Here is a 12,377-nt window from a genome sequence, read left to right on the forward strand (position 1 = left end):
TATATATATATATATATATATACAATAATATAAATAAAATAAAATTATAAATAACTATAAATATATGAAATATAATTACATTAAATTAAAATGACTATTTTGAAATAAATGAAAAAATATGTCAATAGAACAAGTAAAAATTGTCTTAAAGAGAAATTATGTTAAATCAAGTCTTTCTGAAATGTATTTTTTTTTTATTGTAATTAAGTAATGTTATTTAATTCTTAAATTTAGTAAAATGAGACATTTTCACTCAAAACTAGTTTCAAAATCTTCCTCAGATTTGGATTTTTTTTTTTTTTACAGTGAAACAAGGTGGATCTTGTTGGATCATCTGTTGATGCTTTTATTTTGAAAAGGGGATTTTATGTTTTAGTGATTTTCCTGCAGAGTTGTGAGTCCAGGTTTAATGCTGCACTTGTGCCTGATGCCCTGATTGCTGCACTTGTGCCTGATCCTCTGATTGCTGCACTTGTGCCTGATCCTCTGATTGCTGCACTTGTGCCTGATGCTGTGATTGCTGCACTTGTGCCTGATCCTCTGATTGCTGCACTTGTGCCTGATCCTCTGATTGCTGCACTTGTGCCTGATTCTCTGATTGCTGCACTTGTGCCTGATCCTCTGATTGCTGTACTTGTGCCTGATGCCCTGATTGCTGCACTTGTGCCTGATCCTCTGATTGCTGCACTTGTCCCTGATCCTTTGGTTGCTGCACTTGTGCCTGATCCTCTGATTGCTGCACTTGTGCCTGATCCTCTGACAGACAGTCAGAAGGCAGACAGTTTCTCAGCTCTAACAAAGAGTCGAGGATTTATGGATAACTTTGGTTGATCAGAGACGGATCACTGCAGCCGTCCAGCTCAGCTGGTCTTTTTGTTTGGTCCATGGGACGGTGATCATCTGGAAGAGAAGACTCTGCTCCAGTCCATCAGGAAGCTCGCACTTCTTCTGGAGATGCTGGATAACTTGAACTGACCACTCCACCTGTGTGATTCACCCTTTCCCCCTCCACCCTACCTCTCCACCCACTAATCTGGATGAGTACTCTTGTGCAACACACCCTCTTCAACTAACTGCTGCTCCTTGAAGATTAAGTGAAGTTTTTTTTCTTCTTTTACTAAACTGTTCTGAACAAGCCTACAATGAAGTAATTTAGGTTACACTGCAAAATATCCCAAACTTACCAAGTTGTAAAACAATTGTTTTGAGTAAAAATGTCTCATTTTACTTGATTTAAGAGAAATTCTTTAGTCTAGAACTTCTGATAAAAAACAAAACGGTCAACTCCTCATCAGGATGCTCTGATTCCATGATATCTGACATGAACCTCTTCAACCTGTTTTCAGAAGGTATGACTCCATCAATCTGTCAATGATTGTTGATTTTTCAGCTTTTGGTATGTAGGGTCCTGCCCAAAACCCATTATTCACAACTTTAATTTGCTTTGCTTTTATCTGCAGACAAAACACAGGAAACTGCTTAAAACCAGTCATTCAGGTTCGTCAAGCACTTTAATTCATCTGTTTCAACTCCAGCTAAATAGTTACAATTACATGGCATGCACAGTCATAAACTTAACAAGTTCTTTTAAAACTTGTTCTGAGTGAAAATGTTTTATTTTACTGGATTTAATATAAATTAACTTAAATATATTTCATTAAGATAGAAAGGGAGGCTCTCTTGAATCAATCAAGACAATGTTAAACTTGTTCTGTTGGCAGGTAATCTTTCTTAAATCTAGATATTTTTATTTGGAAATAAAAAAAAAAAATCTGCCAAAGGAACAAGTGAAACTTGTTGATTGTTTTTTTTTTTTTTTTTACTTCTTTTCTAGTAAAAATCTTGATCTTGAAAGAAATCTACCAAAGCAAGCGGAAAGTGCAGATTTTTTTTACTTATTTCAAAATAAAAGTATCTTCATTTAATAAAAAAAAATCTGCCAATAGAACAAGTGAAAATTGTAGGGTTTTTTAAACTTATTTCAAAGTAAAAGTATCTTAATTTAATAATAAAAAAAAATCTGCCAAGAGAACAAGTGAAAATTGTAGTTTTTTTTACATACTGTATTTCAAATTAAAAATAACTTAGTTTAAGAAACTAAGTCTCTCAATAGACCGAGTGAAAATTCTGGTTTTTTTTTTAAATTATTTCAAAATGAAAGCATCTTAATTTAAAAAAAAAAAAAATCTGCCAATAGAATAACTTAAAGTTCTACATTTTTCTTTACTTATTTCAAATTGAAAGCATCTTCTTCAGGAAAAAAGAAAATCTGCTAATACACAAAGTGAAAATTGTAGAGTTTTCTCTCATTTCAAAGTAAAAGCATCTTATTTTAAGTAAAAAAAAAAACTGCTAGTAGAACAAGTGAAAATTGCAGATTTTTTTTCTTATTTCAAAGTAAAAGTATCTTTAAGTAAAAATATCTGCCAGTAGAAGGTAAAACTGTCTTGATTTCAGAGAATTTCTCTTAAATCAAGTCTTTTATTTTGATGAAATAGAATTTTCAGTGAATTTATCTTAAATCAAGTTAAAATGAGTCATTTTCACTCAAAACAAGTTGCTCAGATTTTTTATTTTTTGCAGCGTAAAAAGACAAAACCAATCAAACGGGCTGTGATGAGGTCACGATGGGGTCACGATCCCATGATCCCCGGCGGCGGCGGCGTCGGGCGGCGGCGGGCCACCGAGCAGCAAGGACACCTGGGTGTGCGGCGCCCCGCTGTGGCTGATGGAGGCGCTGCGCCGCCGCTGCCTCGGCCGCTGCCGCCACCAGCCGGGCGGCCGCCGGGTCAGCCTCCACCGCCGCCACCGCCTCCCGAACTCATGCTGCACCTGCAGCCCAGAGGATCATGGGGAAAAAAATAAAACAGGTGCAATTTATGATACAAGCTTGAAATGTTGTTTTACACTGTAAAAAATCAAAACTGGAGCAAGGTTTTCTAAACTTGTTTTGAGCGACAATGTCTCATTTAATTTGAAGATCTTAAATATACTTTTCCAATCCTTTATTTTTTGTTAGTAATTTCAAAGTAAAAGTATCTTATTCACACAAAAAAGTACCTGCCAACGGAACAAGTACAATTTTTGTTTTTTTAATTTCAAACTAAAAATATCTGAATTTAAAAAAAAATAAAAATAAAAATCTGCAAACGGAACAAATACAAATTGTGGATTTTTTTTTTTACTTTTTTCAAAGTAAAAGTATCTGATTTTATGAAAACATCTAATAGAAAAATAAAAATTGCAGATTTTCTTCACTAATTTCAAAGTGAAAGTATCTTATTCACACAAAAATACCTGTCAATGGAACAAGTACAATTTTTGGTTTTTAATTTCAAACTAAAAATATCTGAATTTCAAAAAAAAAAAAATCTGCAAACGGAACAAATACAAATTGTGGATTTTTTTTTTTTACTTTTTTCAGAGTAGAAGTATCTGAATTTATGAAAACATCTAATAGAAAAATAAAAATTGCAGATTTTCTTCACTAATTTCAAAGTAAAAGTATCTTAATTTGAGAAAAAAAAATACATTAGAACAAGTGAAAGTTTTGGATTTTTTTTAACTTTATTTCAAAGTACAAGTATGTTATGTCAAAAAAAATCTAATAGAAAAAATTGAAATTGCACTTTTTTTTTTTACTAATTTCAAAGTAAAAGTATCTTAATAGAGCAAGTGAAAATTGTCTATCTTGATGAAATATATTCAATTGAATTTATCTTAAATCAAGTAAAATAACACATTTTCACTCAGAACTAGTTTAAACAACTTGCTCAGATTTTCATTTTTTTGCAGTGTAATGCAGATAAAGTGCAATTAAACATACCAGAAAAGTCTCAACATCAAGGGAAAATATCCAGATCTCTTTTTCAGTAAAATTTATGAGTTTCAAGAGTTTTTTTGTTGTTTTTTTTTCTTTTTGCATTTATTGTTGATATCTTGGATTTGGGCGAACATTTTTTACAGTGTGTACTACATTGACTATCAAGAAAACAGAAGAAGTCACCTCTCCGTTCATGAAGCAGTACAGCACGGCGACCACGAAGCCCTGGAGGAACAGGAGTGTTTTTAAAACTTTATTCCAGTTTCTGAGAATCAATCAAAACAGCTGATCTGTTGATCAAACACTTTACACTGCAAAAAAAAATCCAAGTCTGAGCAAATTTTTTAAACTAGTTTTGAGTGAAAATGTCTCATTTTACTGGATTTAAGATAAATTCACTTAAAAAGTTTTTAACTTCTATTGGCAGATTTTTTTCTTAAATTAAGATGCTTTGAATTTGAAATAAGTAAAAAAAAAAAAAATTGCCAATTACAAGTGACAATTTTAGATTTTTTTCAAAGTAAAAGTATTTTAATTTAAGAAAAAATATCTTGAAATAATAAACAAAAACTGTACATTTTATTCTTTATTTCAAAATGAAAGTATTACTTTTTCTAAATCTGCCGATAGAACAAACGAAAACTGTACTTTTTTTTTCTCTATTTCCAAATAAAAGTATCTTAGTTGTTTCTAAATCTGCCAATAGAACAAATGAAAATGGTATTTTTTTCTCTGTTTCAAAATAAAAGTATTACTTTTTTCGAAATCTGCCAATAGAACACATGAAATCTGTACTTTTTTCTCTATTTCAAAATAAAAGTATCTTACTTTAAGAAAAAAAAATCTGCCAAGAGAGCAAGTGAAAACTGTCTTGACCGTCTTGTAGTTGTTTCTGTATAAATAAATTTTATTGAATTGGACATACGTGTCCTGTGTCTCTACCTGAGTGGAGGACAGGGACAGCTCCACGATGGTCCACACCCTGAAGGTGGCGATGCTGAGCTGGACGGGCAGGAAGGCGAACAGCAGGTAGTGCAGGCCGAACAGCGCCGTCAGGAACAGCGTGGATTTAATCAGCCTCCTGATTTTCAAAATAAAAGGCAATATTTCACACTGTCTAAAATAAAAAAAACTAAATTTGATTACATTTTTGGAACTTTTTTTGAGTGAAAATGTCTCATTTTGAAAATTATATTTTCAAATTATATTTCAGCAAAAATAAAAGACTTGATTTAAGAGAAGTTCTCTGAAATCAAGAGTTTTCACTTCTTCTATTGGTGGACTGTTTTTCTATAAATGAAGATGCTTTTACTTTGAAATAAGCAAAAAAGTCTACATTTCACTTTTGTAGGGCACATTTTTTTCTTAAATTAAGATACTTCAAATTTGAAATAAAGTAAAAAAAAAACTAAAATTTTCATTTGTTCTATCGGCAGTTTTTTATTTTAAAATAAGATACTTTTGCTTTGAAGGAAGTAAAACAAAAACTACAATTTTCACTTGTATCAGCAGATTTTTTTTGTTAAAAATACTTTTTACATGTTTCATTAACTGATTTTTTAAAATTCTGATACTTTTACTTTGAAATAAGTAAAAAAATAAAATAAAATTTTTATTTTTTCAATGGGCCGATTATTTTTTAAATCAAAAATACTTTTACTTTGATATAAGTAAAAAAAAAAAATAAATAAAAAAAAATCAGCAAATACAAGAAGGTACAACTGTCTTGATTCCAGAGAACTTCCCTTAAATCAAGTCTTTCTATTTTAATGAAATATATTTAAGTGGATTTATCTTAAATCTAGTAAAACGCAACATTTTCACTCAAAACAAGTTCACAAACTTGCTTAGATTTAGATTTTTTACAGTGCGGACTCACTTGTACTGGTTGAACTCGTTCCGCCGGGCATCCGGCATTCGGAGTTTACTCACAAGGATCCTCAAGATGCCCAAGAAGAAGATGAGATTGATCTGAAAATGAAGAAACGGAAGATGAAGTTGAAGGTGTTTTTGGTAAAAATGTCTCATTTTACTTTGAAATTACTAGAAAAAAAAATACAGCTTTCACTTGCGCTATTAGCAGAATTTTTTTTTAAGTAAGATGCTTTTATTTTGAAATAAGTTAAGTGAAATTCTCATATGCTGATGGCTCTGTCATATTCATTATTAATTAGATATCTTTTTTCTTTGTTCGTCTGTTTTTTAATTTTTTTTTATCAATTCAATGTACAAAAAAATCAAATCAACATTTTTTGGAATTTCTGTCATTATCCAAATGATTAAAATTAAACGAAATTATAAATAAAAATAAATTCTAAAATAAATCATGAATAAATTATAAAATCAATTACAATACAAATTAAAACTACATAACTATTAAAATTATTTTCAGTCATTGGAGTGAGTAAATCTGGGTGTTCAGTGGATTTCTTTCCTTGATATGAGCTGGAACAGGGGTATTCAACATAAGGCCCGTGGACCAAAAATGGCCCGCAGGAGGCTCCAATCAGGACCCGAAATCCAACAAGCAAAAACCACTTTAAAAGAGTACCAGACCTTTTTAAGTCATGTATTCTACTTTTTGTGCTTAAAGTTGAAAAAAACAAAAAAACAAAAAACAAATATATATATATATATATATGTATATGTATGAAATGAAATAAGTTTGATGCTTTACAGATATGGTGAGGAGAACCGGCACCCGGAGGATCCACCAGATCCACTCGTGTCGTCTGGTTTCCCAGCAGCTGTGGAGGAAGAACGACAGCAGGTCAGACTTGGCGTGGGCGAGCGAGGCGAGCGAGGCGGGCGCCATCGCCGTCTTACCCTTCGTCCTCGTTGAGGTATTTGGCACAACCCCAGGAGACGATGACGACCAGAGGAAGACCTGAGAGGAGAGACGGAGGTAAAGCAGGAGCCAATCCCACGCTAGCCCCGCCCATCTTTATATAAAGTATGTGGATGACGTCACATTAGCCCCGCCCATTTTTTTATATAGTCTATGGATGACCTCGCGTTAGCTCTGCCCATTTTTTATATAGTCTATGGATGACATCATGTTAGCTCTGCCCATTTTTTATATAGTCTAGTGATGACATCACATTAGCTCCGCCCATTTTTTATATAGTCTATGGATGACATCACGTTAGCTCCACCCATTTTTTTATATAGTCCAGTGATGACGTCACGTTAGCCCCGCACACCTTTTGTATAGTCTATGGATGACGTCATGTTAGCTCCGCCCATCTTTTATATACAGTGTAGTGAGGACGTCACGTTAGCTCCGCCCATCTTTTATACACAGTGAAGTGATGACGTCACGTTAGCTCTGCCCCTCTCCTCTACAGAGTAGAGGGGGCGGGGCTTCCTACCCCAGCCCAGCAGGAAGTAGCACAGCAGGTGTTTCCTCAGGGAGAAGAAGGAGCGGCTCAGCAGGGTAAACAGGAAGTGGCCCTCCACCAGCAGCCAGCTGTAGTTGGCCAGGATGGAGTAGTTGGAGCACATCAGCACCACCTTACAGGCCACCTGGAGAGGACAGCGCCCCCCTCTGGTGAGCTCTTGAACTGCAAAAAGTTGTGTTTTGCCTGTTTAATGTGGAACCAGTGCAAGTGGCTCTACAGCTCCTCTGTAGCGGCTCCATGGAACTTTGTAAACGGGAAATTCAGGGAAGACAAATGTTTTGGTTTTGTTTTTATTTTTTCGTGTGATTTTAATTCGTTCCACATGAATTTTGGAAAAGTGGATGACTCAGGTAAAAACAGGCCGAAGAGCTGGATTTTCTGAAAATGATTAAAATAATTAGAAATGCTACAAGAAATATGGGAAAAATACCAAAAAATAAATGTTTTTTTTTTTTTGTTTTGTTTTTTTTGAGGCAGGGGAAAACAGACAAATACATTTAAAAAAGGGGAAATGGGAGGGTGAAAATAATAAAGAAAACCTTGTGTAATCACATAACAATGAAAAAGGGGAAAAATGAGAGAAAAAATAAAATGACAGAAAAATTACTAGTACAACTTTTTGAGGAAAAGGGGGAGAAAGTTTAAAGTAAAAAAAAAATAAAGGAAAAAAAATCTGAATTTCTAATTGCAAATTAACCAAAACAAAGCAATGCAAAAAGTTGTAAAAGTCCTTAAAAAAATAAATGAATAAATAAATAAATAAATAAAAAATGAACTCTCCAATGGTGTAAATGAATACATGAAAACCTAGTCAGTCACAGTTCATGAAAACAACTGAAGTTTCTGCATTTCTCCCTTTATTTCATAGAAATGGTGAAAAATGTTCCCTTCCTCTCTTCTAACTGGAAAAATACAAAAAGAATCCGTCTTTCAGGGGTGTGAACCCACGGGGTACCGGGTCAGGGTCAAGGTCAGGGTCAGGGGTGTGAACCCACCGGGTACCGGGTCAGGGTCAAGGTCAGGGTCAGGGGGGTGAACCCACCGGGTACCGGGTCAGGGGTGTGAACCCACTGGCTAAAGGGTCAGGGTCAAGGTCAGGGTCAGGGGGGTGAACCCACTGGGTACCGGGTCAGGGTCAAGGTCAGGGTCAGGGGGGTGAACCCACCGAGTACCGGGTCAGGGTCAGGCTCAGGGGGGTGAACCCACCAGGTACCAGGTCAGGGTCAGGGTCACGGTCAGGGTTGTGAACCCACCAGGTACCAGGCCCGCAGAGTGAACCCACCGGGTAGTGGTCGCAGTGGAACAGCTCCTCGCTGGAGAACAGCAGGGCGTCTCTGATGAAGATGAAGGCGGCTCTGGCCATGAAGGAGATGAAGAGCTGCAGGTGGATGTAGTTCCTGGTGCAGTGCAGCTTCCTACGGCAGCCCAGAGGGGCCAGGGCCAGAAGGATCAACGCAATGAGGAAAAAGTCAAAAGATAACAACAAAAGTCAAAATATAACAAAAAAGTCAAAACATAGCAGTAAGTCGCAACAAAACAGCAACAAGTCAAAACATAACAAAAGTCACAACAACACAGTCGAAATACAACAAGTCACAACACAAAAAAAGTCAAAATATGACTACAAAAAGTCACAACATAACACTGAAAGTCACAACACAACCACAAAAAGTCAAAACACAACAAAAAGCCACTGCAAAACAACAAAAAGTCAATGTTGTGACTTTTTGTTGTAGTGGCTTTTTGTTGTTGTCTTGTGTCCTTGGCCCTTCTGGGCCACCGTAGTTTCCTGAAATCTCCATGTTGTGTTGAATTGGTGCAGATTTCTCACCTGAAGAGAACAAATATGGTGGCGGCGGCGGCCAGAGAGCTGAAGGAGAGGGCGTAGCCCGCCGTGTACATGATCCTCACCGAGGAGAAGTACCTGTGAGAGTCTGAGGACTGAACACAGAGCAGGACAACTAATCAATCTGAGCAAGTTTTTAAAAGTTGTACTCAGTGAAAAAATGTAATCTTACTTGATTTTAGAAAAAAAATCACAAAAAATTATATTTCATGAAGATAGCAAAACTTGATTTAAGAGAAGTTGTCTGATTTTTTTTGGATTGAATTAAGGTACTTTTACTTTGAAATAAGTAAAAAAAATCTACAAATTTTACTTGTTCTAATGGCTGATTAGTTTACTGATTTCAAAGTAACAGTATCTTCATTTAAGCAAAAAAAATCCACCAATAGAACAAGTAAAAATTGAAGTTTTTTTTTTTTTTTTACTTATTTCAAAGTAAACGTATCTTAATTTAAGAAAAACATGTTTGTTAAAAGAACAAGTGAAATTGGTAGATTTTTTTCTTATTTCAATGTAAAAGTGTCTTAATTTAAGGAAACAGTATCTGTCAAGAGGACACGTGAAATTTAAAAATTTTTTTCACTCATTTCAAAGTAAAAGTACCTTAATTAAAAAAAATGTCAATAGAACAAGTAAAAATTGTAGATTTTTTCTTACTTGAAAGTAAAACTTTCTTATTTTAAGTAAAAAAAAATGTCAAAAGAACAAGTAAAAATTGTTGATTTCTTTCCATTTATTTCAAAGTAAAAGTATCTTAAATTTAGAAAAAAAAATCTGCCTATGGAATAAGTGCAAATTGTAATTTTTTTGTACTAATTTCAAATTAAAAGTATCTCAATTCAAGAAAAAATATTTGTCAAAAGAAGAAGTGCAAATTGTAGATTTTTTTTATTTATTTCAAAGTAAAAGCATCTGAAGAAAAACATGCACCAGTAAAAGAAGTGAAAATGTTTTGATTCCAGAGAACTTCTCTTAAATCAAGTGAGTTTAAAAAAACTTGGTGAAATTATGATTATTTGCAGTGTACTGAACAGCACAGTGTCGTCGGCGTATAGAATGACTCGCCTCAGACAGGAAGTGCAGCGTCTGGTTGAAGGCGTCTCCACAGGCGTCCTCATAGGAGACCAGAGGCTCCGTCCAGCCGCTGCTGGAGCAGTTCCGATGGACCCATCCTGGAGGTTCAGTACATTTACACTATTACACTGTAAAAAAATCCAAATCTGAGAAATTTTTCTAAACGTGTTTTGAGTGAAATTGTCTAATTTTAACTGTTTTAAGAAAAAAAAAATATCTCTGAAGTCAAGACAGTTTTCACTTCTTCTATTGGCAGATTTTTTTTTAAATTAAGATACTTTTAGTTTGAAATAAAGAAAGAAAATCCACAATTTTCATTTTCTATTGGTAGATTTTTTTTTTTAATTATTTTACTAAGATAAGTAAAAGAAAATGCTAAATGTTCACTTTTTCAGTTGGCTTTTTTCTTAACTTGAGATACTCTTACTTTGAAATAAAAAAAATCAACAATTTTCTACAATTTTATTGGCAGAATTTTTTTCTCAAATTAAGGTACTTTTACTTTGATGTACAGGTTAAAAATTCTAAAATTTTTATTTTCTATTGGCAGATTTTTCAAAATTACTTTACTTTGAAATAAGTAAAAAAATGTAAAATTTTTATTGTTCTATTGGTTTTTACCTAAATTAAGATACTTTCACTTTGAAATAAATAAAATCTACAATTTTTTGTTGTTCTATTGGCAGATTTTTCTCTTAAATTAAGGCACTTTTACTGTGAAATAAAAAAATCTACATTTTTATTTTGTATTGGCAGATTTTTTTTAAAATTTTATTTTACTTTGAAATAAGTAAAAAAAGTACAATTTTCACTTGTTCATTTGGCTTTTTATCTGAAATTAGGATACTTTAACTTTGAAATAAAAGAAAAATCTACAACTTTTACTTGTTCCATTGGCAAATTCTTTTTTCTTAAATTAAGATACTTTTACTTTGAAATTAAAAAAATCTACAATTTTTAGTTGTTCTGTTGGAAGAATGTTTTTCTTGGTTTAAGGTACTTTTACTTCAAAATAAAGTTAATTTTTTTTACAATTTTTATTTTATTTGGCAGATTTTTTTTATTTTATTTTAAAATAAGTAAAAAAAAAAGTTAATTTTTTTTATTAAATTAAGATACTTTTACTTTGAAATAAGTAAAAAAAATGTACAATTTTACTTACTTAAATTTACTTTGCTTGTCATTAAAATTATTTTATTTCAGGAAAAAAAAATCTTATCAGTAGAACAATTAAAAATTGTATTTTTTTTTCACTTGCTTCAAAATAAAATTATCTAAAATTTCAGAAAAAAACAATCCACCAATTGAAGAAGTGAAAACTGTCATGATTTCAGAGAACTTCTCTTAAATCAAGTCTTTTATTTTGCTAAAATATAATTTTTAAATGAATTTATCTTAAGTCCAGTAAAATGAGACATTTTCACTCAAAACAAGTTTTAAAAAACTTGATTTGGATTTTTTACAGTGTAGAGATAGAAAAAACCATCTTGAAATATTGAATTGCATCATGTTCCCTAATATCTGTGTTTACAGAGGCGATTTATAGCGGCGTGTTTTGATAAGAGTCTGATAAAAAGGAGAAGTTGTAAAAAGAAATGATTTCTGACCTGAAATGAACCTGTGAGAACCGGAGAACGATAAATCATCTGAATTTTTTAAAATTCTGATCAGTGATCAGTAGAAACTGCATGACTCTGCTTCCAGCCTGGTCCCGCCCACTGCTCCATCTGACTGGTTACACTCAGAGGGCTGACAGCCAATCAGCAGGGAGAGCTGCACAAGCATAGAACCCTAGAGGCACAGCGCTGAAGAATTACCTGCATGGAGTTGTTGTGACTTTTGGTGTTGTGTTGTTGTCGAGGCGTTTTGTCTTGTTGTTGTTGTTGTTTCTGTTGTGTCGGTTTTGTCATGTTGTTCTCGTGTCATGTTGTGTTGTTGTCGTTGTTGTGCTGTGTTGTGTTGTGTTGTTGTGAAATCATATTGTGTTGTTGTCGTGTTGGTGTTGTGTTGTTGTTGTGTCGTGTTGTGTTGTTGTTGTGGTGTGTTGTGCTGTTGTCGTGTTGGTGTTGTGTTGTTGTTGTGTCGTGTTGTGTTGTTGTGAAATCGTATTGTTGTGTTGTTGTCATGTTGTGGTTGTGTTGTTGTGTCGTGTTGTTGAAATCGTAGTGTCGTGTTGTGTTGGTGCTGTCGTGTTGGTGTTGTGTTGTTGTGAAATCGTATTGTTGTGTTGTTG

The 12,377-nt window shown here is 33.7% G+C and overlaps 1 protein-coding gene across 1 annotated transcript in view; it reads right to left on the reverse strand.

The window, feature by feature from the left end:
* Positions 1 to 372: 372 nt before the first annotated feature.
* The window catches only part of LOC115383597 (secretin receptor-like), a 14,263-nt gene continuing 2,258 nt past the window's right edge, over positions 373 to 12,377 (reverse strand). The window contains exons 4-14 of the mRNA XM_030085729.1: positions 10,136 to 10,242; positions 9,056 to 9,165; positions 8,507 to 8,639; positions 7,195 to 7,348; positions 6,650 to 6,710; positions 6,501 to 6,570; positions 5,703 to 5,794; positions 4,766 to 4,904; positions 4,007 to 4,048; positions 2,638 to 2,832; positions 373 to 756 (exon numbers count right to left, since the gene is read on the reverse strand). Coding sequence (XP_029941589.1) covers positions 373 to 756; positions 2,638 to 2,832; positions 4,007 to 4,048; positions 4,766 to 4,904; positions 5,703 to 5,794; positions 6,501 to 6,570; positions 6,650 to 6,710; positions 7,195 to 7,348; positions 8,507 to 8,639; positions 9,056 to 9,165; positions 10,136 to 10,242 — 1,487 coding nt within the window. The remainder of the gene's footprint in view (positions 757 to 2,637; positions 2,833 to 4,006; positions 4,049 to 4,765; positions 4,905 to 5,702; positions 5,795 to 6,500; positions 6,571 to 6,649; positions 6,711 to 7,194; positions 7,349 to 8,506; positions 8,640 to 9,055; positions 9,166 to 10,135; positions 10,243 to 12,377) is intronic.

Source organism: Salarias fasciatus (assembly GCF_902148845.1).
Source record: "Salarias fasciatus chromosome 23 unlocalized genomic scaffold, fSalaFa1.1 super_scaffold_20, whole genome shotgun sequence".
Taxonomy (NCBI): Eukaryota; Metazoa; Chordata; class Actinopteri; order Blenniiformes; family Blenniidae; genus Salarias; species Salarias fasciatus.